The sequence below is a fragment of the Lissotriton vulgaris genome, unplaced genomic scaffold, assembly GCF_964263255.1.
Source record: "Lissotriton vulgaris unplaced genomic scaffold, aLisVul1.2 SCAFFOLD_2772, whole genome shotgun sequence".
Taxonomy (NCBI): domain Eukaryota; kingdom Metazoa; phylum Chordata; class Amphibia; order Caudata; family Salamandridae; genus Lissotriton; species Lissotriton vulgaris.
This window is the reverse complement of record NW_028250230.1, coordinates 268,600-296,459: the sequence shown is the minus strand read 5'-3', so window position 1 is coordinate 296,459 and position 27,860 is coordinate 268,600. Positions and strand designations below refer to the sequence as shown.

The following is a 27,860-nucleotide window of genomic DNA, read 5'->3' as shown; positions in this document are numbered from 1 at the left end:
AATCAGATTGAGTTGAAATGCCCGAGCCTGACTCATTGATACTTTCACAAATCAGCCCCTACAAACCTCAAAGGCAACCTGCGACAGCAACATACTGCCAAAACCTTACACTCCAGTAACAGTGCCGGATATGCCAGGTGCCCAAAGTGTAGTTCAGAAGCCCACAAGTGCCGGTGCCCAAAGTGTTCTTCAGAAGCCCACAAGTGCCAGTGCCCAAAGTGTAGTTAAGAAGCCCACATCTGTTTCTGTAGAAAGTTCTGGTGCAAATGCCCAAGGCTGTGTTTTCTCGATTTCACGTCGTGCCTCTTTAATCAACCACCAAACAGTTGCTGCCCCTTTGTCTTACTGTTTAGGGTTCTATTGTATCTCGGCTTCCCCCTCTGTCACTCTTTTTCCGTATTATTTCTTCTTCTTTCCCCCTTTTGTGTTTTTCTTCCACTTGCTCTGGACCAAAGTCGTTTGAGGAAAATATAAGTGCTGGCTTTGAAAAATAAGTGCCAGTGGTCCCCAACTGCACCCACCGGCACAGGTTGGTTCGGCCGGCCATCTTTAAACATTAAACCCTGCTTTTTAGGTCTCCTGGCGTTGAACCGCGCGAAAGCGCGGTCTCGCCAGAGACCTATAGTGAGCGACTCTTGCTTCCCAGGAGAGGGGACAGGAGCTGGTCGCACGCGAATGCGCCCTCGCTGTGGCCAGCTCCTGTCTCCTCTCCTGGAAAGCTGTACCACACAGCCCCTTCCCCTTACGCATACGCACACACAGAGACACGAGCACACCTACACACACGCACGCATACATACAGAGAACGCCCCCACACACGCCGCCGCACGCATACACACACAAGCGCGCACCCACACACAAGCGCACCCCCCTCCAACTAAGCCCCACTTACCGGCTTATTGGACTTCTGCAGACTCCGCAGGGCTCTCCCTCAGGCATGGGAGCCCCACGTCACCAGCACTCAAGTGGCGGGACTGTGTTGCACGCCAGAAAGAATTCTGAAGGAGGTCACGGGACGCGACACGCTTCTGACGCAGCGTACAGGCCGGGCAGCTCTACATGGCGGAAGTCTGGACACCGACTCCGGTCCTGTTCACATTTCCAGCTGCCTAGGGCCGGTCGCGCCCTGAGCGGGACAGGCAGAGCCGGGACCCCGTCAGCGGGCGGAAGGCTGGGCGCTGAGCAGGTGAGTTTGGTGCCAGTGCTGTGGTGCTGTCAGGCGGGGAGGAACTTTATGGCGCAGGCGGCCCGGGAAGCATCAGTGAAGTTCGGGCGGCCCGAGCACCTCCATCCGGGCGGGGCACCGCGCTGGAGAGCTCCGCGGCGGAGCGGCTGTCATGGAGAGGGCGCCTTGGCGAGCCATTCCTGCTTTTCATTTTGGCTTCCGACTGCCCCTTACGGAAGACCTCCCCAAAGTTCACTTCATAATAGTGTCGGAAGGGGCGACCCCAGCACCCACGGCGGGGTCCCTCGATCATACCGCAGGAACGGGTAACAGCAGCCCCGGTTACCGAAAGACACGGATAAAGGTGCTTAAGCAACCAAGTACCACAGTGGAGTTTGTTTACACCTGGGCTGTAATAGTTATTGGTTGGAATCACTGAGGCAATCAACAGTTTAAAAAAGCTGTGTCTGAAGTGCAAGCTCTGCGACGCCTTTCCACTTGGAATCAGGAGTTCTATAGCTTTTAAGAAATACTATTTCACAAATTTAGTTTAGTTCCGTCAGTTGTACACTGCAGACATATTTGTAACCGCTAGCGTTCTATAGAAACACTTAAGGTTCAGGAGCCATACTGCTATCTTTGTCCTGCTTGATGAATATACCTTGTTCTCGTATGTGCGGTCTTGGCACGTTTTGGTCTCTTTGCCAGTGCTGGCTCGTGATTCAGGGTATGTGTAGAAATATTTTGACACGTCTGTAGCAGACAAAAACTTTTAATTGGATAGCACACTGAACAAACTACACAGCCATATAGTATATACATTTTACTGTTATTTTTCAGTGCAACAGCATACTCTTGCACACACTCTCACTGCTCACCAATTCAAAGTTTGCTAAAAATGTTATGCAACGCATTGTCGTACACAATGCCAATAACTCAAACTTTAATGCTGGGAGACCTATTGCATTGTAAATGCTTGTTTAGGATGTATTTGAGCTATTCAGGAAGGGACAGGGCCCTGCTCAAAACAGCAGGCCCTCACCCTCTCTTCACCCGAGCCCTTGAGCTTGTATTATGATGGGTTTTCACGCTACAGCCAAACACCTGGATAGACAGGGGACTTATCTGCCTTAACCTGTGGGTGTCCTCAGCCTGGGTGCGGCTCACACAGGAGGCAGAGTCAGGGATGGCCAATGGAGCCTGGCACGTCGAGGTATTCACTGGCTTCCATAGCTCCACATCACCAGGTCACAATCCAAGTGCACATTTAGTGCACAGGCAAGCAGCAAGTGCACAGTACATGTTGCAACACATTTGGTACACACACAATTTAATTTAGGGCCACCTGTACGACTTGGTTATTTTACAAGTTCCTAAATGCGAGTTTTTGCAACTCGTGATTAGGAAGTCGCAAAATGTGATGTACTAATGTGCCTCAGACACATTTAGCGATTCCTAATGGGGTCTCAATTGACATACGTCATCATTATTCATAAGGTAGGTCGCAATTAGCAACTCACTGGGAATCGCTAAAAGCACAGGGATGGTGGCCTGCTGGCGACAGCAGACCACCATGTCTGTGTTTGCTTTTAAAGAAGTAAACTTTATTTTAATGCTGCCCGAAGGAAAACAGGATGCATTTCTAATAGAAAAATCAAACATTTCAGTTTCATTTTTCAAGAGCAGTCAGTGGTCCTCCATTTCGCTGCCAATCACAAAGGGGAAGGGATGAAAAGTGCATGTCAAAAAGCTATGGCCCGATTCTCCATTTGTGACCACTAAAACTTTTAGTACATGTGGCCCTCAGTGAGTCCAGCAGGGTATAAATGTACTCTCTTCTACTACGGACACATCCAGTTTAGAAAAACATTTGTATGGATCCGGCTCCAGGTGTCTTGCATTAAGTGAGCTTTAGAGGGAAAAGTAAGGATCACTATTTGGAACTCTGTTATAATTAGGGCTCCCGGTTTTATGGTATTTTTTTGCCATTTCTATTTATTCATATTTATTTTTTACTAATTTTATCATTAATTATCCATATTTATTTTTTGCTAATTTTATATGTATTTATCCATATTTATTTTGGAATTTGTGGTAAAATTAAGCTGAAATTAGTATATTTCTACATTTATTTAACCAGGTTTCAGTGCTGTAAACACCTGCAGAAGATAAATCAATTCACTTGAATGAAAATAGGCACATTTCAGTATCATCCTTGTGCATATCTACTGTAGTTAAAAACCTCTTTACTAAAAGTCCTTTCCTTTTTAACCCCTTATCTATCAACCCACACTTCTATTGGGCTGGCAGTCACGGCAAAGTGTATTTAGAATTACTCAAAAAGCACCATATGTTTGTTTTTATCCACATTTAAAAATAAATACAGACAAGAAAATGAATGCTTTCTGTCTGTATTTATCTGGACAAATCAGTAAAAAGGGAAAACAGGAAGCCTTAGTTATAATGACTCTTTTCACTTTTTTTGCGCATTAACATTTTCACATTGTACGTTTTCTTTATTTACACTCTGCCATGGCAAGGCAGAGGGGGCCCAGACCCATCAGATGAAGGGACCAGCCATTGTTATTCAGGTTAGTGTGGGGAGCGAGTTGGAAAACTATTCATACACGAAGCGTTGCCTCCGGCCAGTTAAAAGCAGCCCAATTGTATGTAATGAACCCATTACATTTGGTGCCAGAAGTAATCCGTTGGCAGGGATGACAGCCATAAATGCATTTGATGTGCAGGGGCTGGCTCCCAAACGCATATTTTGGTTTTATGCCAAATTCTTTATGCCTTTCAGCCAAACATATTTTTGCAACTGGAATAATTCACAGGCGAAAAATACAGAATTATTCCCGAGATGTTAATTTGTGGTTGCGCAGCTGCAGGGGGCAGGAAATACGCATGCTTTGTTCAGCACAGTGTGTCTAAGGGGAGCAATGTGAATTTATGTCACGCCTTCCTCATGTGGCGCTGCGCAGTCATTTGCATGGCTTCAGGGCGCTTTAGGTTATCTGATCTTGCAGCTTGTTGTCTGCTGACAGATGACTTTAAACAGTGACTGGGGCGCCCCATAAAGGCTACGTCTAGCACCCTGTCCCCAAACCTGCATGAGAGTGAACAGGGACCCTTGAGGGCCACTTCCATCGTGTGTCAATGTCTCACTGCCCCAGTGAGCAGCCCTTCTGCGTTCCTAGCATAAGTGTCTCCCTGTCTCAGTGACCGGTCTGTGTCTCTGCTCTAGTGACAGTGGGTGAGTCCCTCCCCAGTGTCAGTGACTCGCAGTCCCAGTGTTAGTGAGCATGCCTGTGACTCCCTGCCCCTGTGTCTTTCTTCATGTCTTCCTTCAGTGTCCTCCCATCCCAGTGTTCATGCCAGTATGCGCCTGTTGTAGTGTCATGTGAACATGTCGCAGTGAGCATATCAGTGTCCTCTCACCTAGCGTCATCGTCACAAGGGCACAAGTCCTAAAAAAAGAAGTGGGGGGACTAACCTAGTTAATCAGGATGCAAGTGGCATCGCAGCACATGGCATTGCAGCGGATCACTGACATAATATAGAATGACAAAATATAGACTTACCAAAATATAGTCACCAAAATATAGAATGCCAAAATATCGAATTCCTATCTACAAACAGGTAAGTACAAAAATATCGAATCCAAAATATAGTCTGTAAAAAATATAGTCAGTCAAAATATCGAATTTTTTTAAATGTCTTAAAAGTAATTTAAAATTAATGAAATAATAAATATAATTAACTAAAACATACTTAAAAATACTCAAATAACCTTAAAATTAAGATATAATTAATTTAAGTTATTAATAAAAAATGTACAATATTTTACCGTAGGATAGCAGGAGGGTAACATTTAATTTTACCACTCCAGTGAGTGCAACAGTAGGGAAAGCGTTGGATAGCGTAGGGGTAAAAAATACTATTCCCACTCCAGTGAGTGCAACAGTAGGGAAAGCGTTGGATAGCGTAAGGGTAAAAATTACTATTCCCACTCCAGAGAGTGCAACAGTAGGGAAAGCGTTGGATAGCGGGGGGGTAAAAAATACTATTCCCACTCTAGTGAGTGCAACAGTAGGGAAAGCATTGGATAGCGTAGGGGTAAAAAATACTATTCCCACTCCAGAGAGTGCAACAGTAGGGAAGGCGTTGGATAGCATAGGGGTAAAAATTACTATTCCCACTCCAGAGAGTGCAACAGTAGGGCAAGCGTTGGATAGCATGAGGGTAAAAATTACTATTCCCACTCCAGAGAGTGCAACAGTAGAGAAAGCGTTGGATAGCGGGAGGGTAAAAATTACTATTCCCACTCCAGAGAGTGCAACAGTAGGGAAAGCGTTGGATAGCGTAGGGGTAAAAAATACTATTCCCACTCCAGATAGTGCAACAGTAGGGAAAGCTTTGGATAGCGTAGGGGTAAAAATTACTATTCCCACTCCAGAGAGTGCAACAGTAGGGAAAGCGTTGGATAGCGTAGGGGTAAAAAAGTACTATTCCCACTCGAGAGAGTGCAACAGTAGGGAAAGCGTTGGATAGCGGGAGGGTGAAAATTACTATTCCCACTCCAGTGAGTTTAACAGTAGGGAAAGTAATGATTTAATATATTATTAAAAATAAATTAAATATCAATACCAATAAAACATTAATTGAAATGAATAACCAATTTAATATTATGTAATAATTAATTAGAAATACAACTACATATTAGTTATTAAAAATTAATAACCTATTCATAATTATTGAACAACGAATTAATTTTAAATACCAAAAACTAATTAATAGTAAAAATTAATACCAATTAAAAATTAACAGTAAATTAATTATCAATACACAAAAAGTATTTTTAATATGTAATTACAATTACATTACTTCCCACCCTATTCCCCTATAAACCCACATCCCACTACAGAAAATACATTAATACAATTATCATAATTATCAAATATTTAATTAATACAAAATAATTACCCATTAATAAAAATTAATTGCCAATTAATAGAAATTAATTACCAATTAAAAATTAATTAACAATAAATTTAAAATCAATACGAATAAATGAAAAAAAATATTTACTTTATTGTAATTAAATTACTTCCCACCCTATTCCCCTATAAACCCACAACCTGCTACAGAAAATAAATTTAGAAAATTAACATAATTAACAATTAATCAATTAATACAAATTAATTGGCAATTAATACAAATTAATTACCAATTACAAAATAACAATAAATTCAAAATGAATACCAATAAATAAATACAAATATTTAATTAATTACAATTAAATTACTTCCCACCCTATTCCCCTATAAACCCACAACCCGCTACAGAATTAAATTACGCAAAAATTAAATAACATAAAATTCATTACTTAAAATACATTAAACATACATTACAAAAATTAATATACACTTTTCACACATATACTAACATACAAAACACTTTAAAAAAATTGATATTATTAAAAAATCGATATATTTAATGCCTATATTGTATATTTCGATATTTTGACTTCTATATTTTGAAAATCGATATTACTTACCTTAAATTCGATATTTTTGACCACTATATTGTGTCCATTCGATATTATGCCCATTCTATATTTTGGAATAGATATTATGACTGTTTACCCATTGCAGCGTGTGACATCACAGTGTGTGACATCATGGCACGTCACATCACGGCGCGTGACATCACGGCGGGTGACATCACAGCACATGACATGACAGGAAGTGGCATCACAAGAAGTGACATCAGATCTTAAGCCCTCACATATGTGTTTAGCAGGTCTAACATGAGTACATTTGAGCACATTTCGAGAATACTGGCAAACCTCCTGATTTAGGCAGAAGATTCACACTGTTGTACACTACACATAAAACAATGTTAACTTTTGTCAACATTAAGCTTTCTCTAGCCATAGTGCTTTAAAAGAAATAGTGATATTTAAATTATTACAACGCCTCCTCAGGGGTAGTAAGCGCTATGTAAATGCTATTTATTTTGTGCAATACTGGGAAAGACCAACACATCCAACATTCTTACAGTGCATGCATACCTCCTAAACGGGGACTGAACAAAGTGAAAAGCGGCCTCTCTTAAGGATGTGTGAAGTGCTAACAAGGTGTGAGACTTTGTTTCCCCTCTGCTGCATTTGCATCAGGTGTGAGGCTCCTGACTGCTGCCAGCCAGGAGACTCCAACAACCCCCTCATGACCCCTCAAATTCAGCCTTTATTATCGGCCCAGCAGGAGTCAGAAAAAAGAGAGCCGAGTCCCATCCCCGCCTGCAACTTGTTGTGGATCGAAAGCAGATAACAACGTGCAGGCGCGGCTGAAACTCAGGGCCGGACTAGGAACCAAAACTGGCCCTGGCAAAGTACTCGGCCGGCCCCCCCTCCCCACTCGGATGGGTTGGAGGTGCCGCCGAGCGCTTTGCTAGGGCCGGTTTTCGGCCGATTTTGTTGCAGAGCCGATTTTGCAGCTATGCTGCAAAAACGTCCCTGTAACAAGACCGGCCCCCAGGGGCTCAAAACCGGCCCCCACCCTTGCGGCGCACCGGGGGATTGCCCGGTGCCCGCTATGGCCAGTCCGGGCCATCTGAAAGTGTCCCGGTGTTTGGAAAATTCACCAGGGCGAAATTCAGCATCTTTTTCAGTGGGGCTAAACTTCTTGGCAGGGTGGACGGCGTCCACCCTGTGAAAGAAGTGGGGGGATTACGTCCACCTGCGAGGATCCCCGAATTTTGCCCTGATCGTCACCATCTCGCAGTGAGCATATCAGTGTCCTCTAGCCTAGCATCAGCATCACCATCTCGCAGTGAGCGCATCAGTGTCCTCTAGCCTAGCATCAGCGTCACCATCTCGCAGTGAGCGCATCAGTGTCCTCTAGCCTAGCATTAGCGTCACCATCACACAGTGAGCGCATCAGTGTCCTCTACCCTAGCATCAGTGCCACCATCTCGCAGTGAGCGCATGAGTGTCCTGTAGCCTAGCATCAGCGCCACCATCTCGCAGTGAGCATATCAGTGTCCTCTAGCCTAGCATCAGCCTCACCATCTCGCAGTGAGCCCATGAGTGTCCTCTAGCCTAGCATCAGCATCACCATCTCGCAGTGAGCGCATCAGTGTCCTCCAGCCTAGCATCAGCGTCACCATCTCGCAGTGAGTGCATCAGTGTCCTCTAACCTAGCATCAGCGTCACCATCTCGCAGTGAGCGCATCAGTGTCCTCTAGCCTAGCATTAGCGTCACCATCTCGCAGTGAGCGCATCAGTGTCCTCTAGCCTAGCATTAGCGTCACCATCTCGCAGTAAGCGCATCAGTGTCCTCTAGCCTAGCATCAGCGTCACCATCTCGCAGTGAGCGCATGAGTGTCCTATAGCCTAGCATCAGCGCCACCATCTCGCAGTGAGCATATCAGTGTCCTGTAGCCTAGTATCAGCATCACCATCTCGCAGTGAGCGCATCAGTGTCCTCTAGCCTAGCATCAGCGTCACCATCTCGCAGTTAGTGCATCAGTGTCCTGTAGCCTAGCATCAGCGTCACTATCTCGCAGTGAGCGCATCAGTGTCCTCTAGCCTAGCATTAGCGTCACCATCTCGCAGTGAGCGCATCAGTGTCCTCTAGCCTAGCATTAGCGTCACCATCTCGCAGTGAGTGCATCAGTGTCCTCTAGCCTAGCATCAGCGTCCCCATCTCACAGTGAGCGCATGAGTGTCCTATAGCCTAGCATCAGCGCCACCATCTCGCAGTGAGCATATCAGTGTCCTCTAGCCTAGCATCAGCCTAACCATCTCGCAGTGAGGCCATGAGTGTCCTCTAGCCTAGCATCAGCATCACCATCTCGCAGTGAGCGCATCAGTGTCCTCTAGCCTAGCATCAGCGTCACCATCTCGCAGTGAGCGCATCAGTGTCCTCTAGCCTAGCATCAGCGTCACCATCTCGCAGTGAGCGCATCAGTGTCCTCTAGCCTAGCATCAGCGTCACCATCTCGCAGTGAGCGCATCAGTGTTCTTTAGCCTAGCATTAGCGTCACCATCTCGCAGTGAGCGCATCAGTGTCCTCTAGCCTAGCATCAGCGTCACCATCTCGCAGTGAGCGCATGAGTGTCCTATAGCCTAGCACCAGCGCCACCATCTCGCAGTGAGCATATCAGTGTCCTCTAGCCTAGCATCAGCCTAACCATCTCGCAGTGAGCCCATGAGTGTCCTCTAGCCTAGCATCAGCATCACCATCTCGCAGTGAGCGCATCAGTGTCCTCTAGCCTAGCATCAGCGTCACCATCTCGCAGTGAGCGCATCAGTGTCCTCTAGCCTAGCATCAGCGTCACCATCTCGCAGTGAGCGCATCAGTGTTCTTTAGCCTAGCATTAGCGTCACCATCTCGCAGTCAGCGCATCAGTGTCCTCTAGCCTAGCATTAGCGTCACCATCTCGTAGTGAGCGCATCAGTGTCCCCTAGCCTAGCATTAGCGTCACCATCTCGCAGTGAGCGCATCAGTGTCCTCTAGCCTAGCGTCAGCGTCACCATCTCGCAGTGAGCGCATCAGTGTCCTTTAGCCTAGCATCAGCGTCACTATCTCGCAGTGAACGCATCAGTGTCCTCTAGCCTAGCATCAGCGTCACCATCTCGCAGTGAGCGCATCAGTGTCCTCTAGCCTAGCATTAGTGTCACCATCTCGCAGTGAGCGCATCAGTGTCCTCTAGCCTAGCGTCAGCGTCACCATCTCGCAGTGAGCGCATCAGTGTCCTTTAGCCTAGCATCAGCGTCACTATCTCGCAGTGAACGTATCAGTGTCCTCTAGCCTAGCATCAGCGTCACCATCTCGCAGTGAGCGCATCAGTGTCCTCTAGCCTAGCATTAGCGTCACCATCTCGCAGTGAGCGCATCAGTGTCCTCTAGCCTAGCATTAGCGTCACCATCTCCATCTCGCAGTGAGCGCATCAGTGTCCTCTAGCCTAGCATTAGCGTCACCATCTCGCAGTGAGCCATCAGTGTCCTCTAGCCTAGCATTAGCGTCACCATCTCGCAGTGAGCGCATCAGTGTCCTCTAACCTTGCATCAGCGTCACCATGTTGCAGTGAGCGCATCAGTGTCCTCTAGCCTAGCATTAGTGTCACCATCTCGCAGTGAGCGCATGAGTGTCCTCTAGCCTAGCGTCAGTGTCACCATCTCGCAGTGAGCGCATCAGTGTCCTCTAGCCTAGCATTAGCGTCACCATCTCGCAGTGAGCGCATCAGTGTCCTCTAACCTTGCATCAGCGTCACCATGTCGCAGTGAGCGAATCAGTGTCCTCTAGTCTAGCATTAGCGTCACCATCTCGCAGTGAGCGCATGAGTATCCTCTAGCCTAAAGTCAGCGTCACCATCTCGCAGTGAGCGCATCAGTGTCCTCCAGCCTAGCATTAGCGTCAGCATCTCGCAGTGAGCGCATCAGTGTCCTCTAGCCTAGCATTAGCGTCACCATCTCGCAGTGAGCGCATCAGTGTCCTCTAGCCTAGCATTAGCGTCACCATCTCGCAGTGAGCGCATCAGTGTCCTCTAACCTTGCATCAGCGTCACCATGTTGCAGTGAGCGCATCAGTGTCCTCTAGCCTAGCATTAGTGTCACCATCTCGCAGTGAGCGCATCAGTGTCCTCTAGCCTAGCATCAGCGTCACTATCTCGCAGTGAGCGCATGAGTGTCCTCTAGCCTAGCGTCAGCGTCACCATCTCGCAGTGAGCGCAGGCGCGCAACACCCATTGGGCTCACCGGGCTTCAGCCCCCCCCCCCCGTCGCCTCCTCTGCCCGGGCTAAGATGACACGCACTGAAATGGTGCAGGAAGGCTGCGCATCCGATCCGAGAATGTGATTGTTTTAATGATTTCTGAGAGGCCCAGCAGCCCGAGCCAGACAGTGAGCCTCTGAAAAGTTTCAGCGAGTGAACCGACCCCCCTGCCCTGACCTCTTGTGTTTCCTTTAGAGTGGCGCAGAGGTGAAATCCTTGCCTGAAGGCAGGGATTTCACCTAAGCACTTGTGAGCCTAAGATGGGTTGTGAGCATGGGGTGTGAAGATGTGCACAGCAGGGGGAAGGCATGGCCAGTTAAGGTGATGCTTTTCCTTTGTAAAGGAATTTCTGCTGGCATCTTAGCACAGGGTGTGCTGTCTGTGCACTTGTATAGATGTGTATTCCATACAAGTGCACAGACAGCAAACCCTGGGCTATGGCGCCAGCAGGAATTAATTTACAAAGGAAAAGCTTCACCTGCACTGGCCATCCCTTTCCCCCTGCTGTCTTTGCATTTGACCCACATTGATCTACACAGTGAGACCTTCGGGAGGGGCTGGATGCGAGGACACAGTGCTGCTGATCAGCCAGACTCCACAGTATAGTATCGGAAGAGCAGGCAGCAGTTTTTTTGTGTAAGTTCCAGTAACTTTAATGCATTTTTCAGCACAGCATTACCTACTGCCTGCATATCTAGGTTACTGTGAATGTTGGTTTTGACTTACATACATAGAAACGTCAAAGAGGACGGTCCCCTCCAAATATGCAAATGTAGTGTAAGTTTGTAGTGTTTATTTTTTTTGGGGTGCTACTGGGTAATTTTAGAGTTCAGGGTGGGTGTGGGTTTTAGGGTGCTAGTGGGTAATTTTAGGGTTTAGGGCAGGTGTGGGTTTGGGATGTCAGGGGGCTATTTTAGGGTTCATGGTGGGTATGGGTTATGGGGTGCCAGATGGGAATTTATGGTTCAGCATGCGTATGGGTATGGGTTTTGGGGTGCCTGGGGTAATTTTAAGGTTCAGGGTGGGTTTGGGTTTTGGGAGGCAAGGGGGAATTTATGGTTCAGCATGGGTATGGTTTCTGGGGTGCCAGGGGTAATTTAAGGTTCAGGGCGGGTATGGGGTTTGGGGCTCCAGGGGGGTGATTTTAGGGTTCAGGGTGGTATTGGGTTTTGGGGTGCCAGGGGGTAATTTTAGGGTGTGGGGTGGGTATGGGTTTTGAGGTGCCGGGGAGGGATAATTTTAGGGATAGGATGGGTATGGGCTTTGGGGTGCCAGGGGTAATTATAGATTTCAGGGCGGGTATGGGTTTTAGGGTGTGAGGGGGTTAATTTTAGGGTTCAGCGTGGGTATGTGTTTTGGTGTGCCAGGGGTAATTTTAAGATTCAGGGTGAGTATGGGTTTTGGGGGGCAATGCATCAAGCTTACAAAAATGTGTGCTTTAATTGTTGTCCAGTTTCAAATGCAGAATTCACCACATTTTTTTCTCAGCTTGACCTGAGCATTAACCGATCCTGATTATCTGCCATTTTAGCTCCGCCCCATTGATTTACATTAGCCACGCCCCTTCATCTGCCATGTTAGCCCCCCCCGAAATTAAGACCTAGTTGCGCCCCTGAGTGAGCGCATCAGTGTCCTCTAGCCTAGCACCAGCGTCACCATCTCGCAGTGAGCGCATCAGTGTCCTCTAGCCTAGCACCAGCGTCACCATCTCGCAGTGAGCGCATGAGTGTCCTCTAGCGTAGCGTCAGCGTCACCATCTCGCAGTGAGCATACCAGTGTCCTATAGCCTAGCATCAGCGTCACCATCTCGCAGTGAGCGCATCAGCGTCACCATCTCGCAGTGAGCATATCAGTGTCCTCTAACCTTGCATCAGCGTCCCCATCTCGCAGTGAGCGCATCAGTGTCTCCCTGGGCTAATGTCAGTATCATGATGTTGCAGAATCTTGCGGAGTTTTTATGTAACTCCATGGAACTCTGTGGAGTAAAACTCTTTGAGTTCTACGCACCTTCAATTTTTAGTAACTTTTTATCCGTTTCAGTGAGAATGTTTTTTTTTTGCAGAACATGCAGGAGTAACCGATTATGTGGCAAATCGATAATTATGCATAAAACGCTGTGGCCCTAATAGCACATAATTCCAGTGGCCCTCGCTAAAGATGAAGCTAAATTTGTAATCCAAAATCTAAAATTCAAACAGCAATATTTTTAAGCTTTTATAATCATGAATAGAAATTTGAATTAAAAATAAAATCAGAAAAAGTGTATGGCCCTTCAATTATGCAGGCCGCGTGTGGGTGTCCACGCGCCAGTCTGAGTGAATTTATAGAAACATTGCAAACTCCTTCCCACACTATATTTATCTAAAGTCTTTTATCTGAGACCTTGGAAAGTCATGGATACTTTCCTGAAGATTGCTGGAATAGTTTGGAATTTGTTCTTTTTTTTCCTTTTGTCACTGTCCCAGTTGTGGATGGTAGCATTGGTTGTGGATTGCTCATGAGCTGACTTTTGTCTGATTTTGATTTTGTTTTCTATTGAGTGAGTTGACTGAGGAGTTAGGAGGGTTCGGGCGGATTACATTATCTTCCATTTTGGATCTGCTAAAGTTGTATTCCTGATTTTCGAATGCAGAGGGCGGGAGAGAACAGCAACTTCTGTCAATCCTATTTAAAAAATATTTCAAATCTAAAAAGAGGGGAAAGATATTTGCAGAAGTAGCATGAAATCAGAATGTGTCAGACTGTACGTTCTTGAGTGAATGTCCTATAATTGTCAGGTGGTAGCATTGCACAAGTTAAAGATACTTAGATTCATTGATAGAACTGCCTAAAAATATAGGAATAGTGATGCTGCTTGTAATGGGGGTGGGGCGATGAGCGAGGGGCGGATCAAAGGTGTGGCTAAAGAAATTAAAAAGAATATTCTGTACGTGTTTTAGGTCTTTCACCATCAGGTGGCTTCATATAAAATAATGTGCAGCTTATATGAAAAAGTAATAGAAAAAGATGCTAGTTGGTGGGAAGTGCACTGTAGTACATTATGAAACCTCTATTAATGAATGCACTACAGAGATCTGTGTGTAAGAGGAGAGCCACAGAATGAAATCTTGGTTGGTGCAATGGAGAATAATGACTTGTAGTGCTACAAGGTCACAGCCTGTGACATAAAGCACTGTGAATATGTAAGTCATAATTTAAACTTGCTGTATAAGATAGACTGCTATAAAATGTGCAAAAATGTTTACGATAGTATGGTGCTTCCAAAAAATAGATTTAATACGCAGATTGTACGTAATGCCATTTAAAAAAAATAATTGTCCCTTCAACACCTCCTATGGGGTAGTAAGCGTTGTATAAATACAAAAACAATTAAAAGCAAACACTACACAGCTCAGTTGTTAACTCTTTGCACTACCACTCAAAAACAATACATCTCCATCATCACAAAGCGTCGATCGATTCAATCGATTAAAGCCAATACGGGCTCCCAAGGATCCTTTACATTTGACTATTATCCTTTACATTCACATACTTAACAGTTGTTGTACACATTTGCATTTCTTTTAGGCAAGCAGGCACCCTGGCATGAAGGCTTGCTTAGCTGATTGTTTCTCCTGGAGTGGATTTCTAGTCGCTCCAAATCTAGTTGCAGAGACCTGTTCTGCTCTTTCAATTCCGTTATGGCCTTAGAGTGCGCCTCATACACTTTTGTGAGAGTAGCGACCTCTCCCTCTAGAGCCTCCGTTCTAGTGCCTATCTCGTCCATTTTATTCTCCAGACTTGTGCATTTTCGAGTGATCTCACTCTGGTTAGCTTCCGATGTTGCAAATTTAGGGAGCAAGCTTGCCAGGAGATCTTCCCTCAAAGTAAGTAAGAGGCTCTCTAAGCTTTGATTTTCCTTCCGCGGTTCGTTTGATGATGAAGCTGATGCTGATGCTGACATGGACATGGACAAGGATGCCGATATAGGTACAGATATAGAAGGAGATATAGCTATGGGTGTTGTCTCATGCTCAGGTTCTTCTGGAGTCTCCCCTAGATCTCCCAAGTCAGTCTCAGGGTCCAACATCAGAGGGGCATATTTGTTCTGGAGCGTGACATTTGGTTGTGAAGGGTCTCCCAATGCATTGACCGGGGGGGCCAGAGGGGCCTGTCCTGTACCTGCATCAGTACATGCTTGCACTGCCTGCTTTGTTTGCCCACCACTTCCTTTTGAACTGGATCCAGTGTTTAGTACAGGGCTGGAGACTGTCTTCTCCATTATCTTAAAGTAAGATACCAAAGAGGGAGGGGGTTTAGTTGACTTGGCAATAATACAGCCTTTCTTCAGCTTTCTACAATCCCCTAGTTTACTTTTTTCTTTTTTCTTCTGTTTTGGGGTTAAAGGGGTTAATGTGGCTGGGCAGCCTGGTCCCTTGCTTCCTGTAAGTAGCAGCTCTTTGTCGTGTAAGGAGCGCAGGAGGTATCTATTCCTAACTGCTGGGGGGACAGCCACCCCAGGAGTCTGCTTCAATATTAAGCCTGCCCCTCCGTTTTTTTTGCTCTCCTGGTCCTTTTGTTCCTGACTCCCCAGCAATAAACACACCCTCTCCTCAACACTCGTTGTGATTTTGGTTGATGCTGCGCCAATGTCCATTCCTTCGGGGCTCCTATACTCTGCTGGAGCCTGACCCTTGGTCCCCACCACTGACACTGCACTGATCGCTGCACTAATCCGCTCCCAGTGCTCCACACTCTCCTTAAATACCAAAGCGTCATTCAATATCCCCCCTCTCTGCCTTTCAGCACTAATCACGCTCACCGTGTTCAGCCTTCCTCTGCAGCTGCCATTCAGGTAAATCCTCGCCGCCGCCGCTCGTGTCCTACACCAGACTTTTGCCAAACACCAGGCGCCGCGCTGTTCTGCAGCCGCCCGTAGCACCGCGTCTTCCGAGTAACTCTCCCGGGGACGTCCCATGCGTGCGCAGGTCCTAGCGCCCCTGGATTCCCACACGGCGGCAACTCGAAAAAAGAAACGAATATCTCCGTCAAAACCCGAGGCAATTTTCTCATACAAAAAATCCCCGCATAGTCTCACCGCTTAGTTCCCTGCATCTCGCTCCTGCTGCCGGCACTGACACCACTGTCTCACTCGGCAGTCTCTCCTAGGTCCAGGACGTGCTCTCGCAGCCGGCGATCTGAAGTTTCTAAAGGTTCCGGAGGGAATAGAGAATGGGGACGTGAAGACTCTAGTATGCAAACTACTGCGAGAAGGCGTATTGAAGGATAGACCAGATATTGAATTGGAAAAGGAAATCCAAAGAGCGCATAGAGATCCATTTCGGCAACATTCTGGGCGGAATGCACCAAGGAAAATCTTAGTAAACTTCCTAACATTCTCGGTGAAGGAGCTGATTCTGAGCAGGGCGCTCACAGATACATCATTGCAGATCAACTCAGTAAAATATTCAATTCGTTCAGATGTAGGCAAGGTAACAGCTCAGCGACAATGGGAGTTAGGATCACGTATGCAGGAACTAAGAAGTTTCGGTGCTCAAGTCATGATGAAATTCCCAGCATCATTACGAGTTGTTTGGAACAACAAGACTTATAACTTCATCTCCCCGCAGGAAGTAGACCGCTTTCTGGAGGCAATGAAGGATCATCAAGAAGTTCAGCAAGCGCAAAGAGAGGCCCGTAACTAAATATATGTAATATATGTAAAAAAAAAAAATATTAAAAAAAAAAAAAAACACATTGTAAAATAATAACACAAAGAAAAAGAATACTTGAAGAAGGGTCTGCGAGTGAAATTAAATAGGCATTGACACAGAATATGTAAACACACTAAGGTGAGGCAGGGACTAGGCCAGGGACAAGGCTCTCAACGGCGATAAGATCGCCAAGGTTCAAGAGGGGGGGTTCCTCAAGGGAAGGGAGGGGGGGGAAGGGTCTAAAAATATAAAAGAAAATTTTCCTCATATATCAATGGTATCTAAAATAGCTTTAGAAATTATAGTTATATCAAATAATGATGACAGCGACGACCATATGATCAACGGCGGGGGATAATTTAAAGTTCATAAGCTGGAATGTGAATGGGCTTAGAGAGGATAAAAAGCTGAAGAGAATCTGTGAGTTTCTGAGAAAATCAGATGCTCATATCATTATGCTAGAAGAAACACATTTAGATGAGAAGGAATGTAAAATTGCCTTCAAACATCAAAGATGGATACAAGATCTCCTCTGCTCTAATCAAAGCAGCAAAATAAGGGGTGTGGCAATCATTGTTAGAGTGAATAGTGGGGTAAGGGTGGAAAAGTACGATACGGATGACACAGGAAGATGGTTGACCGCCTTCATAACTATAAATAACTTAAGGCTGACTTGTGGAGTCTACTATGGTCCGAACCAGGACTGTCCAGATGCATTAATTAGCTTAAAAACCAGTTTGTTGGAGCAAGATACACCTATTATTTTAGGAGGAGATTTCAATTTAGTTTTTGATTCAAAACTTGATCGTACCTCTAGGGCCGTTACTTTTTCTCTACCTAAATCGAAGAGAGAGCTTAAAACTATCATGAAAGAATTTAGTCTCTTAGATGTATGGAGAATCAAAAACCAGAAAAACAGAGATTACTCATTTTACAGCCACAGACATAAACATCATTCACGTATAGATTTTTTCTTAATTGATCAAGAGCTCTTATCCAAAGTCATGACCACTTCTTATGTTCCAGCAATATTATCGGACCACTCAGTAGTAACCCTGTCTATAAAGATTCCACAGGGAGGGCAGGTCAGAAGGTGGACATTAGACAGATCGCTATTACAACAGGAGGAAATAAGGGGAGACCTGAGGAGACAAATGGAGGAATACTTTGTGTTTAACAAGGCAACTGCTTCAGAACAAATAGTGTGGGAAGCTTTAAAGACCTACTTAAGGGTTTTTTTACAACCATAATGATTAAGAGAAATAAGAATAGGAAGGAAACAGAGAGGAATTCATTACAGGAGATTAAGCAAAAGGAGCAACAATTGCAGAAGGCTTCACTCGAACAACTTGCTAATATACACATCTTACAACAAGAATTAGAAAATCTGAAATCGAAATATCAGGCGAATCTCGATAAGATCATTAAAGAGAAATGGGATTCAAGTAAACTTAGCAACTTCTCATATGGGGAAAAATGTGGTCGCCTCCTTGCATGGAAGGCTAGGTCTGATAGAGCAAGAAATCAAATCAACGGCCTTAAAGTGCAAAGTTCTGGTGATGTCTCCTATGCTAATGAAGTAATATCGGAAGAGGCAAGAAGATATATGCAGACTTTATATTCTGAAACCAAGGATAAATCCAATCTGGTTGCTGATGGATGGTTGGAGGGGGTCAGACTTCCGCAGTGTCAGGAGGACGACTTCGATTTTGTAAAATCTGAAATAAAAGAGGGGGAAGTTCATAATCAGATGAAGAGGATGGCAAAAGGGAAAGCTGCGGGCCCGGATGGACTCCCTGTGGAGGTATATCAAATTGGTGCGGAGATAATCGTCCCAGTTCTCACTTCCTTGTTTAATAAAATATATTTGGCTGGTGAACCGATCCCAAAGACCTGGTTGGAGGCCTCAGTGGCTTTAATCTTGAAGCCGAATAAGGACCCCCTGATTATTGAATCATATAGGCCGATCTCCCTGCTGAACACTGATTACAAAATTTTTGCAGGAGTATTGGCGGCGAGGCTGGCCAAAGTGATTAAAACTATTATACATGAGGATCAGAGGGGTTTCATGCCAGGTAGGCAGATTAACGAGCTGACTTTTCAGGCCATCACAGCAATAGACTATGCTACTGATAAGAAACTTCCGCTGACTATCGTAGCAATAGATGCCGCAAAGGCATTCGATCAGGTAAATTGGGATTATCTCTGGGATGTATTGTCCGCATTCGGCTTACCTACTAACTTCATCGCCTCTATAAAAGCACTGTACTTGAACCCAAAGGCAAGGATTTTTGTAAATGGGACGCTTTCAGATTGGGTTCAAATATCAAGGGGCACTAGGCAGGGATGCCCCCTTTCCCCCCTATTGTTTAATTTATATATCGAGCCATTAGTGAATAAACTAAGGGCAGATCATTTAATAAAACCCTTTTCAATAAACGATCTGGATCTAAAATTTGCTCTATATGCAGATGACCTCTTAATGTTCACTTCCAATCCTGAGGTAGCAATACCTAGACTTTTTGAACATGCAGAAGCTTTTGGAAAGACCTCTGGTTATAGAATCAATAAGGATAAAACGGAAATTATGCAATGGAACCAGGAGGCAGTGTTGCCTGAAACAAAAATAAGGATGAGGTACCTTGGGATTCAGTTAGTCCAGGATATTACTCAGATATCGATAGTTAATCTGGACAAGGTGTATAAGGAAATCTGTGGTCAATTACAGCGTTGGTCCGGGCTCCCATTAAACATCTTCGGGAGGGTTAATCTTATAAAGATGATTATACTACCAAAGGTAACTTTCTTGTTTAATTCAATACCCTTATCTTTCGACATAAAGGGGGTGGGAAAACTACAAGGAAAAATAGGTTCATTCATTTGGAATTCCAAAATGCCCAGAATCTCTGCTAAAAAGTTAAGAAGACAATTAAAAATGGGAGGTCTGGCGCTACCTGACATCTTGCATTATGCCCATTCCTTCCACTTTAAAAATTTCAGAGTTATGGCAGGTAAGGCAGATACATCTTTTTTGGGACGTTTGTTTCAAGCAATATTGCATGGTATCCCCCAAGGCCACGAATACTTTTTATTTAAGTTTGGAGACCCCAGATTTTACAAAAAGGTTAGGCTAAAGGTTTTAGTTACGGCTCTGAAGAATTGGGTTTTCTTCAGGAGAAAATTACAAATTCCATACTACGCCTCTCAGGCCCCAATATGGGACTCTCCAGGGACCCCAGAATGCCTTAGAGACCAACTGTCAACCCCTCTCAAATTAGCAGGGTTAATGCAGTGGAAAGATTTACAAAATGATCAACAGCTATTGGGGTGGGACTCCCTCTCTATGTTGACGGGAGGAACCCTTACAAGATTTAAATATTACCAGCTGTCAAGCTGGTGGTCTACGGAAATATGGGAATGTACATCTAACCCGAAATTTGATTTTGTAAATAGAAAGGGGCGTTGGGATAAAGAACTCGCTTTTTGGTATGAGACTTTGATGGAAAAAGAGGGAGTTACTGATTTGGAACTTCAAAATCTCTGGGGAAATGTTGGGGGGCTGGATAGCAACAAACTGGTAGGCTTGTGGGGGGACTCTTTTAGTCTGGTGAACGGAATAGTAAAATCCGCTCCTCTTAAACGAAACCATCTGTTCACACTGTACAGGATGTATTTCTCCCCAAAAAGACTGACAAGGATCACAAACCTACAATATAGCTGCCCAAGGTGTAAATTTTTAGAGGCAGATGATATGCATATGTTCGTAGAATGTCCTAGCCTTAACTTGTTTTGGAAAAAAATTGAGGGTTTTTTGATGGAGGTACTAGGAACACGGATTGTGGTTTCACCGGCAATGATTCTGTTCGGTCTGGGGACGGGTTACCAGCTTGCAAATCAGCAGACTAAATTTATTTTCTATGTGATGTTATTGGCTAGGCGAGAAATATGTAAAGTATGGAAATCTGAAGATGCTCCCATTTTCTCTGATTGCTTAAGGTATATTATTTATATTAGTGAGTCTGATATAGCATGTGATAATTCCTCAGAGTCTAAGATCTGGGAGCTCCTTGTGGCATGGCGGAACAGATGAGAGTATTCCGATGATTTCACCTGGGTACTGTTGGTGCTTAGTCCTCAACCAATCCGAGGGTCGCCAAGTCACAGAGGCTGAGGTGGATAAAGCAAACAGTAAACACTAGAGGGGAGTGTCTTTTTCCGGCTCTCTCTGGCGTCAAATTCTGTGGGCGTAACATCGTGATGTCAGGGGGAGGGGAGAGGATCTCCGTCTAGAGCACCCAAAATTGGTATATGAGGAATAAAAAAAAAAAAAAAAAAAAAAAAAAAAAGGCTTGCTTAGCTGACTGCCTGACTGCGGTTTCATAGCACAGGAAACTCACTTAATGACACTTCAGATGAAGTATTTAAGCTATCAGAATTAACCATCCCGGGAGGTTGTCTTTTTACATGAATCAAAAAAAGTATGGGCATATCATACACCTCAGATCCCGTCCACTTTGACCTCTGCTAAGATTATCAATCTTAGAAGGATGAAAGGTTGAGCTGGCTTTGCCAGAATGTGTATTCATGGCCTGCAGGACTCGCTAGGGGCAGCAGGCAGACACTAATTTGATGTACCCGCTTGGCAGAAGTGTAATGTTGCCTCTACAAAGAAGGTTGCAGAGGGGGTTGTGATGTACTGGAATCTTATTTATTATCCAAGGTGTAAAATATTTCTAGGAAAATTTGCGATGTGCACATCCTATCTCCCCTCCATATCAGTGCAGAGGAGGAGGCGTGTGTATATTTCCATGCACACTACAGAAGATGTTTTATGAATCTCTCAGAAAGTGTAAATTTACACAAACTGTGGAATGAAATCCGCGAAGGGAGTATTTATTATTGTGGTAAAGGCTCTTAGTGTGTCACTGTCCTTTGGTAAGAGTTTTAGTATCCACTAAACGTGTGTCTGAGGCCTCAAGTTGGGTTAGTTGTGTTTGGATAGTTCTAGTATCCACTGTACGTGTGTCTGAAGTCTCAAGGTGTGTTGGTTGCTTTGGGATAGTTCTAGTATCCGCTGTACGTGTGTCTGAGTTCTCAAGGTGTGTTTGTTGCTTTTGGATAGTTCTAGTATCCACTGTACGTGTGTCTGAAGTCTCAAGGTGTGTTGGTTGCTTTGGGATAGTTCTAGTATCCGCTGTACGTGTGTCTGAAGTCTCAAGGTGTGATGGTTGCTTTGGGATAGTTCTACTATCCCTGGTACGTGTGTCTGAGGGCTCAAGGTGTGTTGGCTGCTTTGGAATAGTTTTAATATCCACTGTACAGGTGTCTGAGGTCTCAAGGTGCGTTGGTGGCTTAAGAATAGTTCTAGTATCCAATGTACGTGTGTCTGAGGCCTCAAGTTGGGTTAGTTGTGTTTGGATAGTTCTAGTATCCACTGCACGTGTGTCTGAAGTCTCAAGGTGTGTTGGTTGCTTTGGGATAGTTCTAGTATCCGCTGTACGTGTGTCTGAGTTCTCAAGGTGTGTTTGTTGCTTTTGGATAGTTCTAGTATCCACTGTACGTGTGTCTGAAGTCTCAAGGTGTGTTGGTTGCTTTGGGATAGTTCTAGTATCCGCTGTACGTGTGTCTGAAGTCTCAAGGTGTGATGGTTGCTTTGGGATAGTTCTACTATCCCTGGTACGTGTGTCTGAGGGCTCAAGGTGTGTTGGCTGCTTTGGAATAGTTTTAATATCCACTGTACAGGTGTCTGAGGTCTCAAGGTGCGTTGGTGGCTTAAGAATAGTTCTAGTATCCAATGTACGTGTGTCTGAGGGCTCAAGATGCGTTAGTTGTTTTGGGATAGATCTAGTATCCACAGTACGTGTGCCACAGATCTCAAGGTGTGTTGGCTGCTGTGGGATAGTTCTAGTATCCACTGTACAGGTGTCTGAGGTCTCAAGGTGCGTTGGTGGCTTTAGGATAGTTCTAGTATCCACTGTACGTGTGTCTGAGGTCTCAAGGTGTGTTGGTTGCTTTGGGATAGTTCTAGTATCCACAGTACGTGTGCCACACGTCTCAAGGTGTGTTGGTTGCTTTGGGATAGTTCTAGTATCCACTGTACGTGTGTCTGAGGTCTCAAGGTGTGTTGGTTGCTTTGGGATAGTTTTAGTATCCACTGTACAGGTGTCTGAGGTCTCAAGGTGTGTTGGTTGCTTTGGGATAGTTTTAGTATCCACTGTACAGGTGTCTGAGGTCTCAAGGTGTGTTGGTTGCTTTGGGATACTTCTAGTATCCACTGTACGTGTGTCTGAGGTCACAAGATGTGTTGGCTGCTTTGGGGTAGTTCTAGTATCCAATGTACGTGTGTCTGAGGTCTCAAGGTGCGTTGGTAGCTTTAGGATAGTTCTAGTATCCACTGTACGTGTGTCTGAGTTCTCAAGGTGTGTTTGTTGCTTTTGGATAGTTCTAGTATCCACTGTACGTGTGTCTGAGGTCTCAAGGTGTGATGGTTGCTTTGGGATAGTTCTAGTATCTGCTGTACGTGTGTCTGAGGGCTCAAGGTGTGTTGGCTGCTTTGGAATAGTTTTAATATCCACTGTACAGGTGTCTGAGGTCTCAAGGTGCGTTGGTGGCTTAAGAATAGTTCTAGTATCCAATGTACGTGTGTCTGAGGGCTCAAGATGCGTTAGTTGTTTTGGGATAGATCTAGTATCCACAGTACGTGTGCCACAGATCTCAAGGTGTGTTGGCTGCTTTGGGATAGTTCTAGTATCCACTGTACGTCTGTCTGAGTTCTCAAGGTGTGATGGTTGCATTGGGATAGTTTTAGTATCCAGTGTAATTGTTGTGATGTTCAAGGTGTGTTTGTTGCTTTGGGATAGTTTTAGTAAATCAAATCAAAAAATCTTTATTTAGATATAAAACAAATATCTTTAAAAGAGAATTACAGATTTATATTATTCATAGATAATAAAACAATGCAAACAATCAAATGTTAAAACCGCTTCCCAACCTGTGAGTGCATACGTAAAACAACCCTTACTCGCAGCCTATTATTTAAACTGTTCTCATCGCTAGCTGCCTAATGGATTGTTTTTTTAAATGTTTTAATTTTTTTAAAGGCATTCATTAAGTTTTAGTATCCAATGTACGTGCGTCTGAGATCTCATGGTGTGTTGGTTGCTTTGGGATAGTTTTAGTATCCAGTGTACTTGTTCTGAGGTCTCAAGGTGTGTTGGTTGCTTTGGGATAGTTCTAGTATCCACTGTACGTGTGTCTGAGGTCTCAAGGTGTGTTGGTTGCTTTGGTATAGTTTTAGTATCCAGTGGAAATGGAAATGGAAATAGAAATGGATGTGCATTTGTAGAGCGCGAATTGCTTCCCGGGGGCGTCCAAGCGCTGGAAGATAATAGAGGGGACCTCATAGAGTGGCTGACTGGGGATTAGTAGGGAAGATTGAAAAGGAATGTTTTTAATTGCTTTCGGAATGAGGAATGGTTGGAGTTGGCTCTGAGATGCAGGGGGAGAGCATTCCAGGTCTTGGCTGCGTTATAGGCGAACGTCCTACCGCCCGACCTGGTCTTTTTTATATTGAGGGGTGTTGCTAAGAAGGACTGGCTAGAGCGGAGGTTTCTGGTGAGTATGTAGTGGGTAACTAGATCCCGGGTGATCATAGGATCCGTGTCCCAGAAGGCCTGATGAGCAATGCACATGGCTTTGAAACGGATTCTTTGACGTACTGGCAGCCAATGAAGGTTGACCAGACCGGACCTCACTGATTGTTTGCGAGGGAGTTCGAACAGTAGACGGGCCGCACAGTTCTGCACTGTCTGAAGTCTGCGTAGGGTGTAGTCTGGGGCGCCAAGGTATAACACATTGTTAAAATCCAGGCGGGACTGTATCAAACCCTGTATTGCTACCTGCTTGGCTTCCATAGGGAGGAGAGGCAAGATTTTCTTAAGCATTTTAAGGAGGCCAAAACAGGTTGCAGAAAGTTTTGTGGCTTGAGTCTTAAATGAGAGGGAACTGTCCAACCATACCCCAAGGCTCTTGATGTTGTCCTTAGGTGCTGGAGGGGGCCTAGATCAGAGGGCCACAGGGAGTTGAAAAAGAGGGGGTCGAAGGGGCCCAGAAGCATCAGCTCCGTTTTGTCCCCATTCAGTTTGAGGGATGATAAGGACATCCAGCTTTTTACTTCTTTTAGGCAGTCTCTAAGTCCGCCTGACGCAGGTGGGTTGGCTACCTGCGCCAGTGAGACCACCAACTGTGTGTCGTCCGCGTAAGAGATGATCTTAATCTCAAAACGGCGGACGACATCGGCCAGTGGCCTCATATAGATGTTGAAAAGAGCAGGACTTAAAGAGGAGCCTTGAGGGACTCCGCACCTCAATGGTCTACTGGTGGACACAGCCTCACCGTCAAAGACTCGGAAGGATCTGTCCTCCAGGAAGGATTTAAACCAGAGCCAAGCTTTGTTCTTAATTCCGACGCTGGACATACGGTACAGCAAGGTGTCATGGCTGATCCAGTGTACTTGTTCTGAGGTCTAAGGTGTGTTGGTTGCTTTGGGATAGTTTTAGTATCCACTGTACTTGTTCTGAGGTCCAAGGTGTGTTGGTTGCTTTGGGATAGTTTTAGTATCCACACTGTACGCGTGTCTGAAGTCTCGAGGTGCGTTGGTTGCTTTGGGAAGAGTTTAGTACCTAATGCACGTGTGTCTGAGGTCTCAAGATATGTTGGTTGCTTTGGAATAGTTTTAATATCCACTGTACAGGTGTCCGAGGTCTCAAGGTGCGTTGGTTGCTTTGGGATAGTTTTAGTATCCAATGTACGTGTGTCTGAGGTCTCAAGATGCGTTGGTTGCTTTGGGATAGTTCTAGTACCCACTGTACGTGTGTCTGAGGTCTCAAGGTGTGTTGGTTGCTTTGGGATAGTTTTAGTATCCACAGTACGTGTGCCACAGGTCTCAAGGTGTGTTTGTTGCTTTGGGATAGTTCTAGCATCCAATGTACGTGTGTCTGAAGTCTCAAGATACGTTGGTTGCTTAGAGCTAGTTCTAGAATCCACTGTATGTGTGTCACAGTTCTCAAGGTGTGTTGGTTGCTTTGGGATAGTTCTACTATCCCTGGTACGTGTGTCTGAGATCTCAAGGGGTGTTGGTTGCTTTGGGATAGTTTTAGTATCCAGTGTACTTGTTCTGAGGTCTCAAGGTGTGTTGGTTGCTTTGGGATAGTTTTAGTATCCAATGCACGTGTGTCTGAGGTCTCAAGGTGCGTTGGTTGCTTTGGGATAGTCCTAGTATCCACTGTACGCGTGTCACAGGTCTCAAGGAGTGTTGGTTGCTTTGGGATAGTTCAAGTATCCACTGTACGTGTGTTCTGAGGTCTCAAGGTGGATTGGCTGCTTTGGGATAGTTCTAGTATCCACTGTACGTGTATCACAGGTCTCAAGGTGTGTTGGTTGCTTTGGGATAGTTCAAGTATCCACTGTACGTGTGTCTGAGGTCTCAAGGTGTGTTGGTTGCTTTGGGATAGTTCTAGCATCCACTGTACACGTGTCCACAGGTCTCAAGCGGTGTTGGTTGCTTTGGGATAGTTCTAGTATCCACTGTATGTTTGTCTGAAGTCTCAAGATGCGTTGGTTGCTTAGAGCTAGTTCTAGAATCCACTGTACGTGTGTCTCTAGGTGTGTTGGTTGCTCTGGGATAGTTCTACTATCCCTGGTACGTGTATCTGAGGTCTCAAGGGGTGTTGGTTGCTTTGGGATAGTTTTAGTATCCAGTGTACTTGTTCTGAGGTCTCAAGGTGCGTTGGTTGCTTTGGGATAGTTTTAGTATCCAATGTACATCTGTCTGAGGTCTCAAGGTGTGTTGGTTGCTTTGGGATAGTTCTAGTATCCACTGTACGTGTGTCTGAGGTCTCAAGGTGCTTTGGTTGTTTTGGGATAGTTTTAGTATCCAGTGTACTTGTTCTGAGGTCTCAAGGTGCGTTGGTTGCTTTGGGATAGTTTTAGTATCCAATGTACATCTGTCTGAGGTTTCAAGGTGCGTTGGTTGGTCCGGGATAGTTTTAGTATCCACTGTACGTGTGTATGCGGTCTTAAGGTGTGTTGGCTGCTTGGGATAGTTTTAGTATCCACTGTACGTGTGTCTGCAGTCTTAAGGTGTGTTGACTGCTTTGGGATAGTTTTAGTATCCACTATATGCGTGTCTGAGGTCTCAAGGTGCGTTGGTTGCTTTGGGAAGAGTTTAGTACCTAATGCACGTGTGTCTGAAGTCTCAAGATATGTTGGTTGCTTTGGAATAGTTTTAATATCCACTGTACAGGTGTCTGAGGTCTCAAGATGCGTTGGTTGCTTTGGAATAGTTCTAGTATCCACTGTACGTGTGTCTGAGGTCTCAAGGCGCGTTGGTTGCTTTGAGAAGAGTTTAGTACCTAATGCACGTGTGTCTGAAGTCTCAAGATATGTTGGTTGTTTTGGAATAGTTTTAATATCCACTGTACAGGTGTCTGAGGTCTCAAGGTGCGTTGGTGGCTTTGGGATATTTCTAGTATCCACTGTACGTGTGTCTGAGGTTTTAAGGTGCGTTGGTTGCTTTGGGATAGTTTTAGTATCCAATGTATGCGTGTTTGAGGTCTCAAGGTGCGTTGGTTGCTTTGGAATAGTTTTAGTATTCAATGTACATGTGTCTGAGGTCTCAAGGTGTGTTGGTTGCTTTGGGATAGTTCTAGTCTCCAGTGTACCTGTGTCACAGGTCTCAAGGTGTGTTGATTGCTCTGGGATAGTTTAAGTATCCACTGCACATTTGTCTGAGGTCTCAATATGCGTTGGTTGCTTTGGGATAGTTTTAGTATCCAATGTACGTGTGTCTGAGGGCTCAAGGTGTGTTGGCTGCTTTGGGATAGTTCTAGTATCCACTGTACGTGTGTCTGAGGTTTTAAGGTGCGTTGGTTGCTTTGGGATAGTTTTAATATCCACTGTCCGCATGTCTGAGGTCTCAAGGTGCGTTGGTTGCTTTGGGAAGAGTTTAGTACCTAATGCACGTGTGTCTGAGGTCTCAAGATGCGTTGGTGGCTTTGGGATAGTTCTAGTATCCACTGTACGTGTGTCTGAGGTCTCAAGGTGCGTTGGTTGCTTTGGGAAGAGTTTAGTACCTAATGCACGTGTGTCTGAGGTCTCAAGATATGTTGGTTGCTTTGGAATAGTATTAATATCCACTGTACAGGTGTCTGAGGTCTCAAG

The 27,860-nt window shown here is 45.0% G+C and overlaps 1 protein-coding gene across 1 annotated transcript in view; it reads left to right on the top strand.

Annotated features, from left to right (window-relative positions):
* The first annotated feature begins 937 nt into the window (after positions 1 to 937).
* Positions 938 to 27,860, top strand: part of LOC147663330 (MAM domain-containing glycosylphosphatidylinositol anchor protein 1-like) — a 258,506-nt gene continuing 231,583 nt past the window's right edge. Inside the window, exon 1 of the mRNA XM_086950517.1 lies at positions 938 to 1,186. Within this exon, the coding sequence (XP_086806643.1) occupies positions 938 to 1,186 (249 nt within the window). The remainder of the gene's footprint in view (positions 1,187 to 27,860) is intronic.